This window comes from Salmo salar, chromosome 18 (assembly GCF_965601325.2).
Source record: "Salmo salar chromosome 18, fSalSal1, whole genome shotgun sequence".
In the NCBI taxonomy this organism is placed as follows: domain Eukaryota; kingdom Metazoa; phylum Chordata; class Actinopteri; order Salmoniformes; family Salmonidae; genus Salmo; species Salmo salar.
Window position 1 is genome coordinate 90172326 of NC_138308.1, and position 25335 is coordinate 90197660.

The 25335-nt window shown below is 42.8% G+C and overlaps 1 protein-coding gene across 5 annotated transcripts in view; it reads right to left on the reverse strand.

Moving 5' to 3' along the window:
- The window catches only part of LOC106578051 (diacylglycerol kinase eta), an 88751-nt gene that overhangs the window by 13366 nt on the left and 50050 nt on the right, over window positions 1–25335 (reverse strand). For 4 of the 5 annotated variants that reach the window (XM_082965292.1, XM_082965291.1, XM_082965290.1 and 1 more), the window contains 20 exons: window positions 24330–24462; window positions 23888–23994; window positions 20511–20636; window positions 17907–18009; window positions 17590–17749; window positions 17325–17433; window positions 15738–15877; window positions 15074–15158; window positions 14889–14980; window positions 12815–12911; window positions 12206–12357; window positions 12000–12076; window positions 10767–10865; window positions 10035–10119; window positions 9752–9859; window positions 9247–9403; window positions 8485–8592; window positions 8181–8294; window positions 7854–7988; window positions 7385–7548 (listed from right to left, as the gene is read on the reverse strand). In XM_082965292.1, coding sequence (XP_082821418.1) covers window positions 7385–7548; window positions 7854–7988; window positions 8181–8294; window positions 8485–8592; window positions 9247–9403; window positions 9752–9859; window positions 10035–10119; window positions 10767–10865; window positions 12000–12076; window positions 12206–12357; window positions 12815–12911; window positions 14889–14980; window positions 15074–15158; window positions 15738–15877; window positions 17325–17433; window positions 17590–17749; window positions 17907–18009; window positions 20511–20636; window positions 23888–23994; window positions 24330–24462 — 2351 coding nt within the window. The remainder of the gene's footprint in view (window positions 1–7384; window positions 7549–7853; window positions 7989–8180; window positions 8295–8484; window positions 8593–9246; window positions 9404–9751; window positions 9860–10034; window positions 10120–10766; window positions 10866–11999; window positions 12077–12205; window positions 12358–12814; window positions 12912–14888; window positions 14981–15073; window positions 15159–15737; window positions 15878–17324; window positions 17434–17589; window positions 17750–17906; window positions 18010–20510; window positions 20637–23887; window positions 23995–24329; window positions 24463–25335) is intronic. The other variant, XM_045701580.2, reaches the window with a different exon arrangement.

A 25335-nucleotide genomic window follows, 5' to 3' on the forward strand; every position in this document is an offset into this window, starting at 1 on the left:
TATAGGACAATACAACACTGTATTAATGTTTCCTATAGGACAATACAACACTGTATTAATGTTATCCTATAGGACAATACAACACTGTATTAATGTTATCCTATAGGACAATACAACACTGTATTAATGTTATCCTATAGGACAATACAACACTGTATTAATGTTATCCTATAGGACAATACAACACTGTATTAATGTTATCCTATAGGACAATACAACACTGTATTAATGTTATCCTATAGGACAATACAACACTGTATTCATGTTTCCTATAGGACACAATACAACACTGTATTCATGTTATCCTATAGGACACAATACAACACTGTATTAATGTTTCCTATAGGACACAATACAACACTGTATTAATGTTTCCTATAGAACAATACAACACTGTATTAATGTTATCCTATAGGACAATACAACACTGTATTAATGTTATCCTATAGGACACAATACAACACTGTATTCATGTTATCCTATAGAACAATACAACACTGTATTAATGTTATCCTATAGGACAATACAACACTGTATTAATGTTATCCTATAGGACACAATACAACACTGTATTAATGTTATCCTATAGGACACAATACAACACTGTATTAATGTTTCCTATAGGACAATACAACACTGTATTAATGTTATCCTATAGGACAATACAACACTGTATTAATGTTATCCTATAGGACACAATACAACACTGTATTAATGTTATCCTATAGAACAATACAACACTGTATTAATGTTATCCTATAGGACACAATACAACACTGTATTAATGTTATCCTATAGGACAATACAACACTGTATTAATGTTATCCTATAGGACAATACAACACTGTATTAATGTTATCCTATAGGACACAATACAACACTGTATTAATGTTATCCTATAGGACACAATACAACACTGTATTAATGTTTCCTATAGGACAATACAACACTGTATTAATGTTATCCTATAGGACAATACAACACTGTATTAATGTTATCCTATAGGACACAATACAACACTGTATTAATGTTATCCTATAGGACACAATACAACACTGTATTAATGTTTCCTATAGGACAATACAACACTGTATTAATGTTATCCTATAGGACAATACAACACTGTATTAATGTTATCCTATAGGACACAATACAACACTGTATTAATGTTATCCTATAGAACAATACAACACTGTATTAATGTTATCCTATAGGACACAATACAACACTGTATTAATGTTATCCTATAGGACAATACAACACTGTATTAATGTTATCCTATAGGACAATACAACACTGTATTAATGTTATCCTATAGGACAATACAACACTGTATTAATGTTATCCTATAGGACAATACAACACTGTATTAATGTTTCCTATAGGACAATACAACACTGTATTAATGTTATCCTATAGGACACAATACAACACTGTATTAATGTTATCCTATAGGATAATACAACACTGTATTAATGTTATCCTATAGGACAATACAACACTGTATTAATGTTTCCTATAGGACAATACAACACTGTATTAATGTTATCCTATAGGACAATACAACACTGTATTAATGTTATCCTATAGGACAATACAACACTGTATTAATGTTTCCTATAGGACAATACAACACTGTATTAATGTTTCCTATAGGACAATACAACACTGTATTAATGTTATCCTATAGGACAATACAACACTGTATTAATGTTATCCTATAGGACAATACAACACTGTATTAATGTAATCCTATAGGACAATACAACACTGTATTAATGTTATCCTATAGGACAATACAACACTGTATTAATGTTATCCTATAGGACACAATACAACACTGTATTAATGTTATCCTATAGGACACAATACAACACTGTATTAATGTTATCCTATAGGACAATACAACACTGTATTAATGTTATCCTATAGAACAATACAACACTGTATTAATGTTATCCTATAGGACAATACAACACTGTATTAATGTTATCCTATAGGACAATACAACACTGTATTAATGTTTCCTATAGGACACAATACAACACTGTATTAATGTTATCCTATAGGACACAATACAACACTGTATTAATGTTATCCTATAGGATAATACAACACTGTATTAATGTTATCCTATAGGACACAATACAACACTGTATTAATGTTATCCTATAGGACAATACAACACTGTATTAATGTTATCCTACAGGACACAATACAACACTGTATTAATGTTATCCTATAGGACACAATACAACACTGTATTAATGTTATCCTATAGGACAATACAACACTGTATTCATGTTATCCTATAGGACAATACAACACTGTATTAATGTTTCCTATAGGACAATACAACACTGTATTAATGTTATCCTATAGGACAATACAACACTGTATTAATGTTTCCTATAGGACAATACAACACTGTATTAATGTTTCCTATAGAACAATACAACACTGTATTAATGTTTCCTATAGGACAATACAACACTGTATTCATGTTATCCTATAGGACAATACAACACTGTATTAATGTAATCCTATAGGATAATACAACACTGTATTAATGTTATCCTATAGGACAATACAACACTGTATTAATGTTATCCTATAGGACAATACAACACTGTATTAATGTTTCCTATAGGACAATACAACACTGTATTAATGTAATCCTATAGGACAATACAACACTGTATTAATGTTATCCTATAGGACACAATACAACACTGTATTAATGTTATCCTATAGGACACAATACAACACTGTATTAATGTTATCCTATAGGACAATACAACACTGTATTAATGTTATCCTATAGGACAATACAACACTGTATTAATGTTATCCTATAGGACACAATACAACACTGTATTAATGTTATCCTATAGGACAATACAACACTGTATTAATGTTATCCTATAGGACAATACAACACTGTATTAATGTTATCCTATAGGACACAATACAACACTGTATTAATGTTATCCTATAGGACAATACAACACTGTATTAATGTTATCCTATAGGACACAATACAACACTGTATTAATGTTTCCTATAGGACAATACAACACTGTATTCATGTTATCCTATAGGACAATACAACACTGTATTAATGTTATCCTATAGGACAATACAACACTGTATTAATGTTATCCTATAGGACACAATACAACACTGTATTAATGTTATCCTATAGGACACAATACAACACTGTATTAATGTTTCCTATAGGACACAATACAACACTGTATTAATGTTATCCTATAGGACAATACAACACTGTATTAATGTTTCCTATAGGACACAATACAACACTGTATTCATGTTATCCTATAGGACACAATACAACACTGTATTAATGTTATCCTATAGGACACAATACAACACTGTATTAATGTTATCCTATAGGACAATACAACACTGTATTAATGTTATCCTATAGGACAATACAACACTGTATTAATGTTATCCTATAGGACACAATACAACACTGTATTAATGTTTCCTATAGGACAATACAACACTGTATTCATGTTATCCTATAGGACAATACAACACTGTATTAATGTTATCCTATAGGACAATACAACACTGTATTAATGTTATCCTATAGGACACAATACAACACTGTATTAATGTTATCCTATAGGACACAATACAACACTGTATTAATGTTATCCTATAGGACAATACAACACTGTATTAATGTTTCCTATAGGACAATACAACACTGTATTAATGTTATCCTATAGGACAATACAACACTGTATTAATGTTATCCTATAGGACACAATACAACACTGTATTAATGTTTCCTATAGGACACAATACAACACTGTATTAATGTTTCCTATAGGACACAATACAACACTGTATTAATGTTATCCTATAGGACAATACAACACTGTATTAATGTTATCCTATAGGACAATACAACACTGTATTAATGTTTCCTATAGGACAATACAACACTGTATTAATGTAATCCTATAGGACAATACAACACTGTATTAATGTTATCCTATAGGACAATACAACACTGTATTAATGTTATCCTATAGGACACAATACAACACTGTATTAATGTTTCCTATAGGACAATACAACACTGTATTAATGTTATCCTATAGGACAATACAACACTGTATTCATGTTATCCTATAGGACAATACAACACTGTATTCATGTTATCCTATAGGACACAATACAACACTGTATTCATGTTATCCTATAGGACACAATACAACACTGTATTAATGTTATCCTATAGGACAATACAACACTGTATTAATGTTATCCTATAGGACAATACAACACTGTATTAATGTTATCCTATAGGACACAATACAACACTGTATTAATGTAATCCTATAGGACACAATACAACACTGTATTAATGTTATCCTATAGGACACAATACAACACTGTATTAATGTTTCCTATAGGACAATACAACACTGTATTAATGTTATCCTATAGGACAATACAACACTGTATTAATGTTATCCTATAGGACAATACAACACTGTATTCATGTTATCCTATAGGACAATACAACACTGTATTAATGTTATCCTATAGGACAATACAACACTGTATTAATGTTATCCTATAGGACAATACAACACTGTATTAATGTTTCCTATAGGACAATACAACACTGTATTCATGTTATCCTATAGGACAATACAACACTGTATTAATGTTATCCTATAGGACAATACAACACTGTATTAATGTTATCCTATAGGACAATACAACACTGTATTAATGTTATCCTATAGGACACAATACAACACTGTATTAATGTTATCCTATAGGACACAATACAACACTGTATTAATGTTATCCTATAGGACAATACAACACTGTATTCATGTTATCCTATAGGACACAATACAACACTGTATTAATGTTATCCTATAGGACACAATACAACACTGTATTCATGTTATCCTATAGGACAATACAACACTGTATTAATGTTATCCTATAGGACAATACAACACTGTATTAATGTTATCCTATAGGACAATACAACACTGTATTCATGTTATCCTATAGGACAATACAACACTGTATTAATGTAATCCTATAGGACAATACAACACTGTATTAATGTTATCCTATAGAACAATACAACACTGTATTAATGTTATCCTATAGGACAATACAACACTGTATTAATGTTATCCTATAGGACAATACAACACTGTATTAATGTTATCCTATAGAACAATACAACACTGTATTAATGTTATCCTATAGAACAATACAACACTGTATTAATGTTATCCTATAGGACACAATACAACACTGTATTCATGTTATCCTATAGGACAATACAACACTGTATTAATGTTTCCTATAGGACACAATACAACACTGTATTAATGTTTCCTATAGGACACAATACAACACTGTATTAATGTTTCCTATAGGACAATACAACACTGTATTAATGTAATCCTATAGGACAATACAACACTGTATTAATGTTATCCTATAGGACACAATACAACACTGTATTAAGTACTGTGATAGAAATGAAACCATTGAATTAGACTTTTTGAATTGAAACGTCACTACTTTTTCAAATGTAATTACATTTTAGAAATATGTATTTCATGTCTAAATAGGCCTAAACTTGTGTCAAGGGTCAAAATGACAGTTTGGTTCTGGTGTTAAACTTTCTATTCCATGTTTTGGAGCAACTTCTCAGGAACACGGAACCCTTTACTTCCCCCGTGTCCATGTTACCTCTATACACCCACCCTGTGTCCATGTTACCTCTATACACCCACCCTGTGTCCATGTTACCTCTATACACCCACCCCGTGTCCATGTTACCTCTATACACCCACCCCGTGTCCATGTTACCTCTATACACCCACCCCGTGTCCATGTTACCTCTATACACCCACCCCGTGTCCATGTTACCTCTATACACCCACCCCGTGTCCATGTTACCTCTATACACCCACCCCGTGTCCATGTTACCTCTATACACCCACCCCGTGTCCATGTTACCTCTATACACCCACCCCGTGTCCATGTTACCTCTATACACCCACCCCGTGTCCATGTTACCTCTATACACCCACCCCGTGTCCATGTTACCTCTATACACCCACCCCGTGTCCATGTTACCTCTATACACCCACCCCGTGTCCATGTTACCTCTATACACCCACCCCGTGTCCATGTTACCTCTATACACCCACCCCGTGTCCATGTTACCTCTATACACCCACCCCGTGTCCATGTTACCTCTATACACCCACCCCGTGTCCATGTTACCTCTATACACCCACCCCGTGTCCATGTTACCTCTATACACCCACCCCGTGTCCATGTTACCTCTATACACCCACCCCGTGTCCATGTTACCTCTATACACCCACCCCGTGTCCATGTTACCTCTATACACCCACCCCGTGTCCATGTTACCTCTATACACCCACCCCGTGTCCATGTTACCTCTATACACCCACCCTGTGTCCATGTTACCTCTATACACCCACCCTGTGTCCATGTTACCTCTATACACCCACCCCGTGTCCATGTTACCTCTATACACCCACCCCGTGTCCATGTTACCTCTATACACCCACCCCGTGTCCATGTTACCTCTATACACCCACCCTGTGTCCATGTTACCTCTATACACCCACCCTGTGTCCATGTTACCTCTATACACCCACCCTGTGTCCATGCTACTGTACCTCCATACACCCACCCTGTGTCCATGTTACCTCTATACACCCACCCCGTGTCCATGTTACCTCTATACACCCACCCTGTGTCCATGCTACTGTACCTCTATACACCCACCCTGTGTCCATGCTACTGTACCTCCATACACACACACTGAGAACTGAGCTGCCTCATGCTAGCAAGCTGGACAACAGCGAGACAAATAGGACTTTTGTATTTTTTTCAATGTATTGGTATGTAGCTATGATGTCATCGATTGTAGCGCTGCAGCCACTGAATTCTGGTAGTTGTCACTTGAAAGGAAAAAACATACAATCACAAAATGCTTCCTGCTGTTTTATGGAGAATTCTCTCTTTCATCGTGTCCATTATCTGTCACATCACCCGGCACCGGAAAGGATACATACAAAATCTAAACACAAAAATAAAAAATGCTATTTGTTAATCTAAAATGTAATTGAACACGCACCTCTTGATGAGTGTACACCATGCCTAGCTGCTGTACACACACACACACACCTAGTGATGAGTGTGTCAGCCACCATGCCCAGCTGCTGCACACACACACACACACACACACACACACACACACACACACACACACACACACACACACACACACACACACACACACACACACACACACACACACACACACCTAGTGATGAGTGTGTCAGCCACCATGCCCAGCTGCTGTACTTGAGCACACTCCTCCTCTGTCAGGTATTCCATAGATTGCTGAGAGTTGAGGAGGGGCCTGGAGGAATGGTAGCTGTCAATCTTCCTCTTGTCCTCCCATGACGTCAGAGTCCTCTCAAAGTTCTGGAATGTAAACACAGAACAGATAGAATTAGAGCCATAGAGAGATTTCAGAGTCCTCTCAAAGTTCTGGAACTTAGAAATAGAATGTAGAAATATAATGAACAGAGCGGACATGATGGATGCGTAGAGGTTTATCAGATAAATCTGTTGCCCTAATGCAGTGTTCCTCAACTCTGGCGTGTAGGCTTCTGTTCCAGCCCGGCACTCACCTCATTCGACAAACTAATATTTGCTAAATGGAATTAGGTGTGTCAGAACTGGCCTGGAACAAAAGCTTACTGCTCAAAACCCACGCACACACCTACCCTGTCTCTGGTGAGCATCTGAGCTCTGTTCTTGTGTGTGATCTTGACTATCCCTGGGGGCTGAATCCATGCTTCACCATCCACCTGTACTGGTACCCCTTCATCTCCTAGGATAGTGATCTTTACCTGACGACACTGGAGAAGGACAAGGAGACAGAGAGAGAGCGAGGGAGGGAGGGAGGGAAATAAATCGGAAGTCAGACTCATAGGAGAAAGAGTTGTTTAACAATACGTGTGTGTGTGTGTGTGTGTGTGTGTGTTACCTGTGCGATGCGGTGGTGTGTGTGTGTTACCTGTGCGATGTGGTGGTGTGTGTGTGTGTGTTACCTGTGCGATGCGGTGGTGTTGGATGTTGATGACTCTGGATACAGCCATCTGCATACTGCCAAACACAGCCACAACCTCCAGCTTCTTATCGTCAAATGACGGGGCGCCAAAGTTCTTCACACACACACACACAATAACAATGATACTACATTTAACTTTCATTATAAACTGTCCACTAATGCAAAGACAGAACACATCTTTTCCAGTGTGAGGAAATTTGGGATCAAATGCACATTCAAAATCAGTCAACAATTCAATTCAATAATGAATAAGACTGTGTAAATGTAAACAGAGAAATACTAACGCTGTCCTCTTTGGTGCCACCCCAGAAGTTGATTCCTCCTGCATAGCTGGGGATGTTGAGAACAGCCAGTCCCTGAAGACTGGGCAGACATATAGAGACACCATCACACTGGAGAGAGAAAGAAAGAAAGAGGGAGAAAAGGAGAGAGAGAGAGAGAGAGAAAAGGAGAGAGAGAGAGAGAGAGAGAGAGAGAGAGAGAGGGAGAAAAGGAGAGAGAGAGAGAGAGAGAGAGAGAAAAGGAGAGAGAGAGAGAGAGAGAGAGAGAGAGAGAGAGAGAGAGAGAGAGAGAGAGAGAGAGAGAGAGAGAGAGAGAGAGAGAGATGAAGGAGGGAAAATAACACTTGTTTGTTTATACAAGTCAGAGTCAATGGTAGGATGATTCTGATCCACTAAACAACATGTCACTGTCTAAGACGTACTAGTAGTATTAAAGATAACTACACCACAACGTCAGAGAGGATGGAGCGTCACAATAGACTACTAGAGCATATTTCTTTATTCCTTAGAGGTGCGGAACCTCACCTCCAACGCTACCCGTGTCCGGGACCTCACCTCCAACAGTGCCCGTGACCGGGACCTCACCTCCAACAGTGCCCGTGTCCGGGACCTCACCTCCAACAGTGCCCGTGTCCGGGACCTCACCTCCAACAGTGCCCGTGTCCGGGACCTCACCTCCAACAGTGCCCGTGTCCGGGACCTCACCTCCAACAGTGCCCGTGTCCGGGACCTCACCTCCAACAGTGCCCGTGTCCGGGACCTCACCTCCAACAGTACCCGTGTCCGGGACCTCACCTCCAACAGTACCCGTGTCCGGGACCTTACCTCCAACAGTACCCGTTGCTCCAGGTTCTTATACGTCTTATGCACCAGCTCCTTGGTTCCCATCACCCCATACCACAACTTGTTCTTAGTACGACTACTGCAGAGAGAGAGAGAGAGAGAGACAGAGAGAGACAGACAGAGAGAGAGAGAGAGAGACAGACAGAGAGAGAGACAGAGAGAGAGAGAGACAGAGAGAGAGAGAGACACAGACAGACAGACAGAGACACAGACAGAGACACAGACAGAGACACAGACAGAGACACAGACAGAGACACAGACAGAGACACAGAGACACAGACACAGAGACACAGACACAGAGACACAGAGACACAGACACAGAGACAGAGAGAGAAAGACAGAGGGAGGAGACTCAAAATATCTACAACTGCACACAGAATGTTACATTTCAACTTGAATGTTTATGTGTTGAGCATGCAGGCAGTACCTGCATTTCTTGGGGTGTTCATCTCTCTTGTTGTTAAACTCCAGGGAGATCTTAGCATCCAGACCGATCCCAAAGTAATTGTTCAGTACACATTTCTCTGAACACTGACTAGAGAGGAGCACACAGACACACACAACTACCATTAGCATCCTCAATACATTACCTTTTAAGAGAGAGCCATGTATTGTGTGTGTGTGTGTATTGTAACTGAGGTACATCACAACCACTGTCATATCTTCAATGATGAATACATTGATCGATTGACTGATTGATTGATTCTTACTCCTCGTTAAAGGATGGAGGGCTGAGGCTCTCTGGTTTCTCCAAGACGATGCCAGAGGAAGTGGTGGGGCTCAAACTGATGTGACCTGAGAGAGGCATCATGGGTAAATGGACAGAGAAAGAGAGTATTAAGTGTGATTTTTCTTTGGACATTGTTATTTAGAAATAAAATATTAAGGCTACAATATGTAACTTTTTGGGAGACCCGACCAAATTCACATAGAAATATGAGTTATAGATCATTCCCATTGAAAGCAAGTCTAAGAAGCAGTATATCTGTTCTATGTGTCCAATTCTTATGCTTCCTGTACTGAAGTTTTGTTTAGCATCTTTTACTTTGGGTTTTGTACACCAGCTTCAAACAGCTGAAAATACAATATTATTGTTTAAGGAAAATATATTTCACAGCCGTTTAGATGGTACAATGATTCTCTACTCAATGACTGAAATTAGGCAAACAATTAGAATTTTAGCAACCAGGAAATGGCGGATTGATTTCTGCATAGTGCACCTTTAACTGGGCCCTCAGTCCAATAAATGCTATTGACTGGAAATGGAAGTTACAGAGATTTTAGAGTAGGATTCATAATTAAGAAATTGATCAAATGATGGAACAAAGATTGTAATTTATCCATAACTTCTTCATGGTATCACTTACTAAGTGTCATAATGATATTATGAACATATATAATGTATTGTAACTGTGCTGCTATTTTAACTGGTTGTCACTCACGTGGTTCTGGCTCTTTCAGCTCCTCACTGTTCTCTCTCTTTATGGACGAGGAGGAAGACATGTGCTGGATATGAGTGTGTCTGTTCTGTTCATCTACCACTAGAGAGAAAGAGAGAGAGACAGAGACAGAGAGAGAGAGACAGAGACAGACAGAGAGAGAGAGAGACAGAGAGAGAGACAGACAGACAGAGAGAGAGAGACAGAGAGAGAGAGACAGAGAGAGAGACAGACAGAGAGAGAGAGAGAGAGAGAGACAGAGAGAGAGACAGACAGAGAGAGAGAGACAGAGAGAGAGAGACAGAGAGAGAGAGACAGAGACAGAGAGAGATATGCAGTGTGTTTATGTTAGCTTTTATGTGGGTGTTTTCAGTACGTGTGCTTCTGTAAGTGTGTGTACAGTAACAGTGTATAATTATTCATTATATGTGTATGTTTCTTGTTTGTGTACATGTACAGTGCCTTCCGAAAGCATTCAGACTCAATTTTGTCCATATTTCGTTACATTACAGCCTTACAGCTATGAGGTCGAAGGAATTGTCCGTAGAGCTCCGAGACAGGATTGTGTCGAGGCACAGATCTGGGGAAGGGTACCAAAACATTTCTGCAGCATGAAAGGTCCCCAAGAACACAGTGGCCTCCATCATTCTTAAATGGAAGAAGTTTGGAACCACCAAGACTCTTCCTAGAGCTGGCCAGCCGGCCAAACTGAGCGATCGATGGAGAAGGGCCTTGGTCAGGGAGGTGACCCAGAACCCAATGGTCACTCTGACAGAGTTCCAGAGTTCCTCTGTGGAGATGGGAGAACCTTCCAGAAGGACAACCATCTCTGCAGCACTCCACCAATCAGACCTTTATGGTAGAGTGGCCAGATGGAAGCCACTCCTCAGTAAAAGGCACATGACAGCCCGCTTGGAGTTTTCCAAAAGGTACCTAAAGACTCTCAGACCATGAGAAACAAGATTCTCTGGTCTGATGAAACCAAGATTGAACTCTTTGGCCTGAATGCCAAGCGTCACGTCTGGAGGAAACCTGGCACCATCCCTACGGTGAAGCAAGGTGGTGGCTGCATCATGCTTGTGGAGATGTTTTTTAGCGGCAGTGACTGGGAGACTAGTCAGGATCGAGGCAAAGATGAACGGATTAAAGCAATTTTAGAATAAGGCTGTAACGTAACAAAATGTGAAACAAGTCAAATGGTCTGAATACTTTCTGAAGGTGCTGTATGTGTAGTACCTTTCCCAGCCTGTTCGATGATCTGGCTCAGTGCTTTCTTCAGACTGTTAGCTCTCATCATCAGCTGTTCTCTGGACCTGTACCAGGGTTAGAGACAATTCAAATTCTAGTCAGTCAATTCAGGAAGTGAAATTAAATTCCAATTAAATAATTGAAAAAAAAAGCTGATGAATTCACTAAAAATTCAAATTGACCCCAACCCTGACCTGTACGGGGGCTGGGGTTCCCCTCCAGGGGTGTCTGTGCCCCCCTCCTGGTCCTCGTGGGGTGGCACACTGCCCACTGGCACTACCTTGGCATCAGCCTCCTCACTCAAAGCCTTCACCAGGCTGTCCAGCTTCTCATTCAACAGAGTACACTGAGGGAGAGAGACATACAGAGAGAGAGAGAGCGAGAGAGAGAGAGAAAGTGAACATTCTGTTCTACAAGTGGCATAGGTCTGTTTGGGTTGTCAGTTCAGCTCAATACAATAGATACATTATGTAAATGCAGAAGCAGAATCCACTCAATTGGAATATATGAATAAATGTTTAAAAGAAAATACTACATTATTATACTGGCCTCTGGCCAGTTACAGAGGCTTCTGTCTACATCCCTAATGGAGCCCTATTCCCTATATAGTGCACTACTTTAGACAAGGGCCCCATAAGGGTCTGGTACAACGTAGTGCCCTATAAAGTGAATAGGGCTCCATATGGGATGTAGACAGATCTAACTTGTTTATTTATTTCTATTGACCTGGATGCTACACACACCACTCTCTCCTGCCCACTGGTTAGATGTATTATACAATCTGTTATATAATACACACACACCTTCTTGGCCATAGCATCGGCCTCCTTATTCTCTGTGGCTCTCTCATACGCTCTCCCCACCTCTGCTACGAAATCATTCACCGTCCCACACAAAAACCTGAGAGGGAGAGAGAGAGAGGGAGAGAGGGAGAGAGAGAGAGAGAGGAGAGGGAGAGGGAGAGGGAGAGGGAGAGGGAGAGAGAGAGAAGTTGGAAGGAGCGGAGGAGAGAGATCAGAGAGGGAGGGAGGGAATTGGAAGGAGAGGAGAGAAAGGGACAGAGGGAGGGTGTTGGAAGGAGAGGAGAGAGGGAGAGGGAGAGAGAGACAGATGGAGTTGGAAAGAGAGAGCGAGAGAGAGCTAGTGATACCAGTGTGAAACATATTTCTTCATTCCTGTATTATCTACTGCATGAAAATGTATTTTTAAACCATTACTTCACCTTTCAGGAGAGAGAGATAAACATTCTATATAAGTACAGAGCAGCCATGACATCCCCTATTGCACTGATGTCAGCACTAAGGTCCCCTAAGTAGTGTCTGCAGCCTAATGCACTTCAAAAGTCCCCCTAAGTAGTACACTCTACAGCTCTAATAAGGTCCCCTAAGTAGTGTCTGCAGCCTAATGCACTTCAAAAGTCCCCCTAAGTAGTACACTCTACAGCTCTAATAAGGTCCCCTAAGTAGTGTCTGCAGCCTAATGCACTTCAAAAGTCCCCCCTAAGTAGTACACTCTACAGCTCTAATAAGGTCCCCTAAGTAGTGTCTGCAGCCTAATGCACTTCAAATGTCCCCCTAAGTAGTGTCTGCAGCCTAATGCACTTCAAAAGTCCCCCTAAGTAGTACACTCTACAGCTCTAATAAGGTCCCCTAAGTAGTGTCTGTAGCCTAATGCACTGATGATGTCCCCTAAGTAGTGTTTAGTCTTATGTAACCCAGCTGCACAGGGACTGAACAGTGAGATGAATCAATACAGACATCCTCCCCCTCTCCTCTCCCTTCCTCTCTCTCCCTCCTCTCCCTTCCTGCTCTCCCTTCCTCCTCTCCCCTTCCTCAGTCCCTCCGAGATACTCTCCCTCCCTCATCAGAGATACTCTCCCTCCCTCATCAGAGATACTCTCCCTCCCTCATCAGAGATACTCTCCCTCCCTCATCAGAGATACTCTCCCTCCCTCATCAGAGATACTCTCCCTCCCTCATCAGAGATACTCTCCCTCCCTCATCAGAGATACTCTCCCTCCCTCATCAGAGATACTCTCCCTCCCTCATCAGAGATACTCTCCCTCCCTCATCAGAGATACTCTCCCTCCCTCATCAGAGATACTCTCCCTCTTTCATCAGAGATACTCTCCCTCTTTCATCAGAGATACTCTCCCTCCCTCATCAGAGATACTCTCCCTCCCTCATCAGAGATACTCTCCCTCTTTCATCAGAGATACTCTACCTCTTTCATCAGAGATACTCTACCTCTTTCATCAGAGATACTCTACCTCTTTCATCAGAGATACTCTACCTCTTTCAGAGATACTCTACCTCTTTCATCAGAGATACTCTACCTCTCATCAGAGATACTCTACCTCTCATCAGAGATACTCTACCTCTCATCAGAGATACTCTACCTCTCATCAGAGATACTCTACCTCTCATCAGAGATACTCTACCTCTCCCTCCCTCCCCTCTCTCCTCCTCTCCCTCTTCAGGGGTACTCGACCTCTTCCTCCCTCCCTCTCTCCCTCCCTCTTCAGAGATATTCTACCTCTCCTTCCCTCTCTCCTCTCCCTCCCTCTTCAGAGATAAGCCTTCCCTGTGGCTCAGTTGGTAGAGCATGGTGTTTGCAACGCCAGAGTTGTAGATTCGATTCCCACAGGGGGGCCAGTACAAAAAAAAAAAAGAAATGCATGAAATGAAAGCTAAATGACTAAAATGTAAATGTAATACTCTACATCTCACTCCCTCCCTCTTCAAAGATATTCTCCTCTCCCCCCTCTCTCTCCTTTACTCCCTCCTCCTTCATTCCAGACATCCCCAGGATATTCAGACATGATCCCTCCCTCTCTCCCTCCTAACCACCCTGCAGCCCAGCATGCAGTGCACGTACTTGGCAGAGGATATGACATCAGTGTGTATGTCCGAGTCCAGGATTTTGGTGAGGTGGGAGGCCACAGAGTCTGCATACTGAGTGATGTGGACCTGAGGGGAGAGGAACAACCAGTTTCATGGTAAAGTCTGTGTATTTTGAGAAACTGAGGTGTCATTTTGGCTCAAACCGGAGCCCTATAGTACCTGTAAGGGTGAGTCGGGACTAAAATAGTCTTCCTTCACCATTGGACAGTGTTTGGTGGGAAGCTCGTATGTCATCACACTCCACCTGAGAACACACACACACACACACACACACACACACACACACACACACACACACACACACACACACACACACACACACACACACACACACACACACACACACACACGCACACACCAAATGCCAGGAAATCAACAGCAAATCGCAGACATCAACAGTTAATCTGACTCAACATAGTGACCTAATTATATCTCAGCGAACAGATCAATGTAATCATTCAGTCTTCCATAAGAAGTGTTGAGTGTGAAAACCGATGAGTTAAATCCTTCACTATGGTGATAATAACCATGTGAAGAGGAGCATGCAGGAAGTGACTGATCCAGTCCTGAAGACAGATACAGGATAGAAAGCTCAGTAATATCCTGTCCACCTGACATAAATCATCTGTTAGTTTCCTCTTCACCGACTCAGTATCCTGTCCCACTTTTAAAGTGTCAGACTTCATTCATATCTTCAAGATACCTTTTATTCCCTAGTTGTAGAAATAAAAATACCTTTCAGAACTGCACTGTGTAAATACATGGTTTTCTTCCCCTTCATTCATCTGTCAATTGAGGTGGAGAGGCCTGTTCCCTGGCTTACCTGTCCAGCATCTTGGTGGTGGCTCTCTCCAGCTTCTCCACGATCTGTAGCAGCTGAGTGTCATCGTCACACAGCGCTCCCCAGCCCAGCACTCTGGCTAGGTCATTACCTGTCCCCAGGGGGAGCACACCTAGCTGGCACTGGAGAGAGGAGAGGGACGGGGGGAGGGGAAGGGGAGGAGTAGGGAGGGAGAGGGACAGGGTGGAGAGGGACGGGGTGGAGGGGAGGGGGAGGAGTAGGGAGGGAGAGGGACGGGGGAGGAGTAGGGAGGGAGAGGGGGGAGTAGGGAGGGAGAGGGACAGGGTGGAGGGGAGGAGTAGGGAGGGACGGAGTAGGGAGGGAGAGGGGGGAGTAGGGAGGGAGAGGGACGGGGTAGAGAGGGACAGGGGGAGGGGAGGGGGAGGAGTAGGGAGGGAGAGGGAGGGGGTGGAGAGGGACAGGGGGAGGGGGAGGTGTAGGGAGGGAGAGGGACGGGGTGGAGAGGGACAGGGGGAGGGGAGGGGGAGGAGTAGGGAGGGAGAGGGACGGGGTGGAGAGGGACAGGGGGAGGGGAGGGGGAGGAGTAGGGAGGGAGAGGGACGGGGTGGAGAGGGACGGGGGGAGGGGGAGGAGTAGGGAGGGAGAGGGACGGGGTAGAGAGGGACAGGGGGAGGGGAGGGGGAGGAGTAGGGAGGGAGAGGGAGGGGGTGGAGAGGGACAGGGGGAGGGGGAGGTGTAGGGAGGGAGAGGGACGGGGTGGAGAGGGACAGGGGGAGGGGAGGGGGAGGAGTAGGGAGGGAGAGGGACGGGGTGGAGAGGGACAGGGGGAGGGGAGGGGGAGGAGTAGGGAGGGAGAGGGACGGGGTGGAGAGGGACGGGGGGAGGGGGAGGAGTAGGGAGGGAGAGGGACGGGGTGGAGAGGGACGGGGACGGGGGGAGGAGTAGGGAGGGAGAGGGACGGGGTAGGGAGGGACGGTGGGAGGGGGAGGAGTAGGGAGGGAGAGGGACGGGGTGGAGAGGGACGGGGGGAGGGGAGGGGGAGGAGTAGGGAGGGAGAGGGACGGGGTGGAGAGGGACGGGGGGGAGGGGGAGGGGGAGGGGTAGGGAGGGAGAGGGAGGGGGTGGAGAGGGACAGGGGGAGGGGGAGGTGTAGGGAGGGAGAGGGACGGGGTGGAGAGGGACGGGGGGAGGGGGAGGAGTAGGGAGGGAGAGGGACGGGGTGGAGAGGGACAGGGAGAGGGGAGGGGGAGGAGTAGGGAGGGAGAGGGACGGGGTGGAGAGGGACAGGGGGAGGGGAGGGGGTGGAGAGGGACAGGGGGAGGGGAGGGGGAGGAGTAGGGAGGGAGAGGGACGGGGTGGAGAGGGAGGGAGGGAGACATTATATCTCTCAATTCAATTCAATTCAATTCAATTCAAGAAGATTTATTGGCATGGGAAACATATGTTAACATACATTGCCAAAGCAAGTGAAGTAGATAATAAACAAAAGTGAAATAAACAATAAAAATGAACAGTAAACATTACACTCACAGAAGTTCCAAAAGAATAAAGACATTACAAATGTCATATTATGTATCTCCACATTGTATTTCTCTCTCCCAGTCCTACCTGTTTGTGCAGGTTTAGTTTGTCCAGTGCAGACAGCACCCAACCAACACTGCCATCTCCTCCGCACACCAAGATACGAAACGTGGCAAACTTCTGGAACACACGCAGACTACAGAGGGAGAGACAAGGGATCAGTGGAGCACCTCTCATAGTCAAAGATTATATGAAATCAAAGATATTCAACATCACAGATTGTATAAAGCCAAAGATGATGAATAACCAAGATAATCACCAAAGACATACAACCAAGATATATAACTCTTACCCCAACTGAGGCCCTCCGTTCATTAAGTCAAAAACCTGTGCAGGGTTGAGGAGCTGTTTAAACTTCCTCAGGAACTTAACTCCTTGGTTGTCTCCACTCTTAGAGTTACAGAGGACCAGGAGAGGAGAGGTGCAGGAGGAAGAGGTTGCCTTCCAGAAGCCTGGCGAGAAAGATGAACCAAACGATACAGGTTTAGATTGGGTTCTTAGAAGGCGTCCCAAATGGCACCCTATTCCCTATGTACCTTTGACCTCTGGAGGGAGAGGTGACCTTCTCGAGAAAATGACAGAGGATTGAGGTGTGTTTGTTTGTCTCACCGTCAGAGTTGATACTGTTGAGGGCTGTAGGAGGGATGATTGAGACACGACACTGACTCAGAGGACACACCTTTCCCATCTGCTCTTTACAGCTGCTGTGGACCTGTACACACACACACACACACACACACACACACACACACACACGAATCAGCGATGGCATTTAGATGGTCAAAACAGTGGGATCCAATGCGTGTCCCAAATATAGTGGTGTAAAGTACTTAAGTAAAAATATTTTAAAGTACTACTTAAGTCGTTTTTTGGGGTATCTGTACTTTACTATTTATATTTTTGACTACTTTTACTTCACTACATTCCTAAAGAAAATAATGTACTTTTTACTCCTTACATTTCTGTTGACACCCAAAAATACTCGTTACATTTTGAATGCTTAAAACCTCTTAGGGCTAGGGGGCAGTATTTTCACGGCCGGATGAAAAACGTACCCAATTTAAACAGGTTACTACTCTGGCCCAGATAATAGAATATGCATATTATTAGTAGATTTGGATAGAAAACACTCTGAAGTTTCCAAAACTGTTTGAATGGTGTCTGTGAGTATAACAGAACTCATATGGCAGGCAAAAACCGGAGAAAAATTGAACCAGGAAGTGGAAGATCAGAATTGTAATTCTTTTGAATCTCTTGAGAAACTACAGTGACATAGGGGTCATGTTGCACTTCCTAAGGCTTCCATTGGCTGTCAACAGTCTTTAGAAACTGGTTTCATCCTTTTCCTGTTACTGGGCAGAAAATAGTGGCTCAGTCAATCAGTGGCCTGTCCGAGGACAGGTGTCTCGTGACGCACGCGAGCTTGCTGTTCGTTCTTTTTCTTCTGGGATGAATACCTATTGTCCGGTTGGAAAATTATCGCAATTTTACGTAAAAAAAATACCTTAAAGATTGATTGTTAACATCGTTTGACATATTTCTACAAACGGTAATGGAACTTTTTGTCTATGGATTTGCGCCCACGCCTCATGGCATTGTAATAGTGTTCTGGATGCGCCAACAAAATGGAGGTATTTGGACATAAATGATGGACTTTGCAGAACAAATGAACATTTCTTGTGGAAGTGGGAGTCCTTCCGAGTGCATTCCGCCGAAGATCAGCAAAGGTAAGAAAATATTTCGAACATATTTTAGAGATTTGTCGACGCCGTGGTTCTAGGCTAACTGTATAGCTTAGCATTGAAGGCTAAGTTCTGTACTCAGAATATTGAACAATGTGCTTTCTCCGTAAAGTTATTTTGAAATCTGACAAAGCGGTTGCATAAAGGAGTAGATTATCTATAATTCTTTAAATAATTGTTATACATTTTGTCAACGTTTATGATGAGTATTTCTGTAAATTGATGTGCCCATTCACCGGCAGTTATGGGGAGAATACATTTTCTGAACGTCACGCGCCAATGTAAAATGGGGTTTTTGGATATAAATATGAACTTGATCGAACAAAAAATGCATGTATTGTCTAACATGATGTCCTAGGAGTATCATCTGATGAAGATATTCAAAGGTTAGTGTTTAATTTTAGCTGTATATCTGTTTTTGTGATGGCTATCCGTGCTTGGAAAATAGCTGTGTTTTTTTTTTTTTTGCTAAAGTGCTATCCTAAAATAATCTAATGTTTTGCTTTCACCATAAAGCCTTTTTAAAATCGGACAATGTGGTTGGATAAACGAGAAGATTATCTTTAAAATGCCGTATAACACTTGAATTTTAATTTTGAGATTTTTGTGTTTTGAGGAGGGTTGGGTTAAATGTGGAAGACACATTTCAGTTGAATGCATTCAGTTGGACAACTGACTAAGTATCCCTCTTTCCCTTTCCCTTTAATATAAGGATTTTTTAAATAATTTCTACTTGTACATTTTAGCAATTACTTTTACTTTTGATATTTAAGTATATTTAAAAAGAAATGCTTTTAGACTTTAACTCAAGTAGTATTTTACTGGGTGACTTTCACTTTTACTTGATTCATTTTCTATTAAGGTATCTTTACTTTTACTCAAGTATGACAATTTAGTACTTTTTCCACCACTGCCAAATAGTGCACCCTATAGGGGATAATATCTAGGGAATATCGTGCACTACCCTGATCAAAAGTAGTGCACTATATAGGGAATAGGGTGCAGTAGCCTGGTCTAACGTAGTGCACTATGTAGGGAATAGGGTGCACTAGCCTGGTCTAAAGTAGTGCACTATATAGGGTGCAGTAGCCTGGTCTAACGTAGTGCACTATGTAGGGAATAGGGTGCACTAGCCTGGTCTAAAGTAGTGCACTATATAGGGTGCAGTAGCCTGGTCTAAAGTAGTGCACTATGTAGGGAATAGGGTGCACTAGCCTGGTCTAAAGTAGTGCACTATATAGGGTGCAGTAGCCTGGTCTAAAGTAGTGCACTATATAGGGTGCAGTAGTCTGGTCTAAATAGTGCACTATATAGGGAATAGGGTGCTATTTAAGACGTAGACAGTGATTTTTAAGATCTACAGCGTCACTATGGAGACCAGAGATTCTGAAGGAGAGGTTTTTTTTGCTTGACAAGTGATGATCCACTATTGTGTGTGTGTGTGTGTGTGTGTGTGTGTGTGTACACTCACAATAGCCGTGCACCATAGACACCTCCAGTCCTGCAGTCTCCTGACACTGCCACAGTTACGATCACACACCACACACTTAGCACTGACCGGCAGGTTCCCTTCTAACCACTGGTGAGGCATGGACACCTGGGGGGGAAGAGACAGAGAGAGGAGAGAGAGGGGGGAGGGAGGGGGATGATGGGAGGAAGAGAAAGGGGGGAGGAGAGAGAGGAGGGAGGAGAGAGAGGGGGGTTGGAGGGGAGGAGAGAGAGGGGGATTGGACGGTGGGAGAGGGGGGGTAGAGAGGGATGAAGGGTGATTAAACACCATACATTTAGCACTGACTGACAATACAGCCTTATTCTAAAATGTATTAAAAAAAAAAATCTCAGCAATCTAAACACAATACCCCATAATGACGTCACAATACCCCATAATGACATCACAATACCCCATAATGACAAATCGAAATCATGTTTTTAGAAATGTCTTATTTACATAAGTATTCAGACCCTTTTCTATGAGACTCGAAATTGAGCTCAGATGCATCCTGTTTCCATTGATCATCCTTTAGACGTTTCTACAACTTGATTGGAGTCCACCTGTGGTAAATTCAATTGATTGGACATGATTTGCAAAGGCACACACCGGTCTATATAAGGTTCCACAGGTGACCGTGCATGTCAGAACAAAAACTGAGCCATGAGGTCGAAGGAATTGTCTGTAGAGCTCCGAGACTTGTGTCATGGCACTGATCTGGGGGAAGGGTACCGAAAAATTATTAAATGGAAGAAGTTTAGAAGCACCAAGACTCTTCCTTAAATTGGCCGCCCGGCCAAACTGAGCAATCGGGGGAGAAGGGCCTTGATCAGGGAGGTGACCAAGAACCCGATGGTCACTCTGACAGAGCTCCAGAGTTCCTCTGTGGAGGTGGGAGAACTTTTCGGAAGGACAACCATCACTGCAGCACTCCACCAATCAGGCCTTTATGGTAGAGTGGCCAGACGGAAGCCACTCCTCAGTAAAAGGCACGACAGCCCACTCTGGTCTGATGAAACCAAGATTTAACTCTTTGGCCTGAATGCCAAGCGTCACGTCTGAAGGAAACCTGGGACCATCCCTACGGTGAAGCATGGTGGTGGCAACATCATGCTGTGGGGATGTTTTTCAGCTGCAGGTAGTGGGAGACTAGTCAGGATTGAGGGAAAGATGAACGGAGCAAAGTACAGAGAGATCCTTGATGAAAACCTGCTCCAGAGCACTCAGGACCTCAGACTGGGGCGAAGGTTCACCTTCCAACAGGACAGCAACCCTAAGCACACACCCAAGACAATGCAGGAGTGGCTTCATGACAAGTCTCAATGTCCTTGAGTGGCCCAACCAGAGCCCGGACTTGAACCCGATCAAACATCTCTGCAGAGACCTGAAAATAGATGAGCAGCAACACTCCCCATCCAACCTGACAGAGCTTGAGAGGATCTGCAGAGAAGAATGGGAGAAACTCCCCAAATACAGGTGTGCCAAGCTTGTAGCGTCATACCCAAGAAGACTTGAGGCTGTAATCGCTGCCAAAGGTGCTTCAACAAAGTACTGAGTAAAGGTTCTTATGTAAATGTATTATTTCAGTTTTAATATTTGTAATAAATTTGCTAACATTTCTAAAAAACTGTTTTTGCTTTGTTATTATGGGGTATTGTGCGTAGATTGATGAGGGCAAAAAAAATTCAATTTTAGAATAAGGCTGTAACGTAACAAAATGTGGAAAAAGTCAAGGGGTCTGAATACTTTCAGAATGTACTGTACCTACAGGGAACACAGAGAGATATTTCATTAACCTCTCCTGGGTAGGGGGCAGTATTTTCACGTCCGGATAAAAAACGTACCCGATTTAATCTGGTTATTACTCCTGCCCAGAAACTAGAAAATGCATATAATTGTTTGATTTGGATAGAAAACACCCTAAAGTTTCTAAAACTGTTTGAATGGTGTCTGTGAGTATAACAGAACTCATATGGCAGGCCAAAACCTGAGAAGATTCTATACAGGAAGTGCCCTCTCTGACCATTTTTTGGCCTTCTATAGCCTCTTTATCGAAAACAGAGGATCTCTGCTGTTACGTGACATTTTCTAAGGCTCCCATAGGCTCTCAGAAGGCGCCAGAACGGGGAATGATGACTCTGCAGTCCCTGGCTGAAAAACAGTAGCGCATTTGGATAGTGGTCGATCTGAGAACAATGACACGAGTGCGCGCGTGAAGACACCATTTTCTACTTTCAGTCTTTGAACGAAAACAACGTCTCCCGGTCGGAATATTATCGCTATTTTACGAGAAAAATCGCATAAAAATAGATTTTAAACAGCGTCTGACATGCTTCGAAGTACGGTAATGGAATATTTTGAATTTATTTGTCACGACATGCGTCCGCGCGTCACCGTTCGGATAGGGACCTGGACGCACGGACAAAACAGAGGATATTTGAACATAACTATGGATTATTTTGAACCAAAACAACATTTGTGGTTGAAGTAGAAGTCCTGGGAGTGCATTCTGACGAAGAACAGCAAAGGTAATCCAATTTTTCTTATAGTAATTCTGAGTTTAGTGAACGCCAAACTTGGTGGGTGTCAAATTAGCTAGCCCGTGATGGCGAGCTATCTACTCAGAATATTGCAAAATGTGCTTTTGCCGAAAAGCCATTTTAAAATGTGACACCGCGATTGCATAAAGGAGTTCTGTATCTATAATTCTTAAAATAATTGTTATGTTTTTTTGTGAACGTTTATCGTGAGTAATTTAGTAAATTCACCGGAAGTTTTCGGTATGTTTGCTAGTTCTGAACGTCACTTGCTAAGGGAAAAAGCTGTTTTTTGATATAAATATGAACTTGATTGAACAAAACATGCATGTATTGTATAACATAATGTCCTAGGAGTGTCATCTGATGAAGATCATCAAAGGTTAGTGCTGCATTTAGCTGTGGTTTTGGTTTTTGTGACATTATATGCTAGCTTGAAAAATGGGTGTGTGATTATTTCTGGCTGGGTACTCTCCTGACATAATCTAATGTTTTGCTTTCGTTGTAAAGCCTTTTTGAAATCGTACAATGTGGTTAGATTAACGAGAGTCTTGTCTTTAAAATGGTGTAAAATAGTCATATCTTTGAGAAATTGAAGTTATAGCATTTTTAAGGTTTTTGAATATCGCGCCACTCGATTCCACTGGCTGTTGACTAGGTGGGACGATTTCGTCCCACATACCCGAGAGAGGTTAAGGAATATCAGATTGGTTTTATTTGAGACAAGTAGGTGGATCTACACAACAGAACGATTAGAATCTCAACTTTTGAGGAAAACAACTTAAGAACTTGGGTTATAACTAAGAGAACTACATTACCCACCCCATCCTCGTCCTCCATGATGTCATTTCCTATGGAGGCCAGCGTGGTCCATTTACAGGTGTTGGTGGAGCGCACCGCACAGCGCTTATGGGCCTTGAACTTACACACTGGTGTGAGAGAGAATAGTATCTGTTTAGAGATCAATAAAACAGTAAAAAGATGCCACAATGTCTGTAAAGATGCCACAATGTCTGGAAAGATGCCACAATGTCTGCAAAGATGCCACAATGTATGTAAAGATTGGGTTTTTCTCCCCTGTAAAGATGTCACAATGTCTGTAAAGATGCCACAATGTCTGTAAAGATTGGGTTTTTCTCCCCTGTAAAGATGCCACAATGTCTGTAAAGATGCCACAATATATGTACATGGAAACATCAAGTGGAGTTTTAACTTGTTCCATTGCTTCTGTGAACGTAAAGTCCCGTGCGTGGGGGAGGTGTACCTTCACAGGACAGTCCGTGTGAGGTGACTCCGGACAGGGCCTCTCTGCAGACGTTACAGAAGGTGGGTCTGGCGTGGGAACAGGCATACCAGTTATGCATCCCAGAGAAATGTTCCATGTTGAATAGACTGGTCTAGAGAGAGAGAGACAGAGATCATTTAGTGTCCTCAGACAATAATACATTGTTTTTGAATGTAATTGTTTTGCCCCCTTTTTCTCCCCAATTTCATGGTATCCAATTGGTAGTTACAGTCTTGTCCCATCGCTGCAACTCCTGTACACTCGGGAGAGGCAAAGGTCCAGAGCCCTGCGTCCTTCGAAACACAACCCAACTGCACTGCTTCTTGACACAATGCCCGCTTAACCCGGAAGCCAGCCACCCCAATGTGTCGGAGGAAACACAGTGCACCTGGCAACCGTGTCAGCGTGCACTACACCCGGCCCACCACAGGAGTTACTAGTGCACCATGGGACAATGAAATCCCTGCCAGCCAAACCCTTCACTAACCCAGACGACGCTGGGCCAATTGTGCGCCGCCCCATGGGTCTCCCGGTCGCAGCCGGGCACAGCTAACACTGCAGTGCAGTGCCTTAGACCACTGAGCCACTCGGGAGGCCCGGAAAATACATTGTTACCACCACTGTTAAATAAACATCATACCTAAGATGTCCCTTTTAGAAGGGTGAGAGGCCAACGTGTGAAAAGAGAGAATCAATGAAAGGATGGAGAGGATGGCGAGGATAGAGGGATAGAGAAGATGGAGGGATAGAGAAGATGGAGGGATAGAGAAGATGGAGGGATAGAGAGGAATGGAGGGATAGAGAGGAATGGAGGGATAGAGGGGATGGAGGGATAGAGGGGATGGAGGGGATAGAGGGGATGGAGGGATAGAGGGGATGGAGGGATAGAGGGGATGGAGGGATAGAGGGGATGGAGGGATGGAGGGGATGGAGGGGATGGAGGGATAGAGGGGATAGAGGGGATGGAGGGATAGAGGGGATGGAG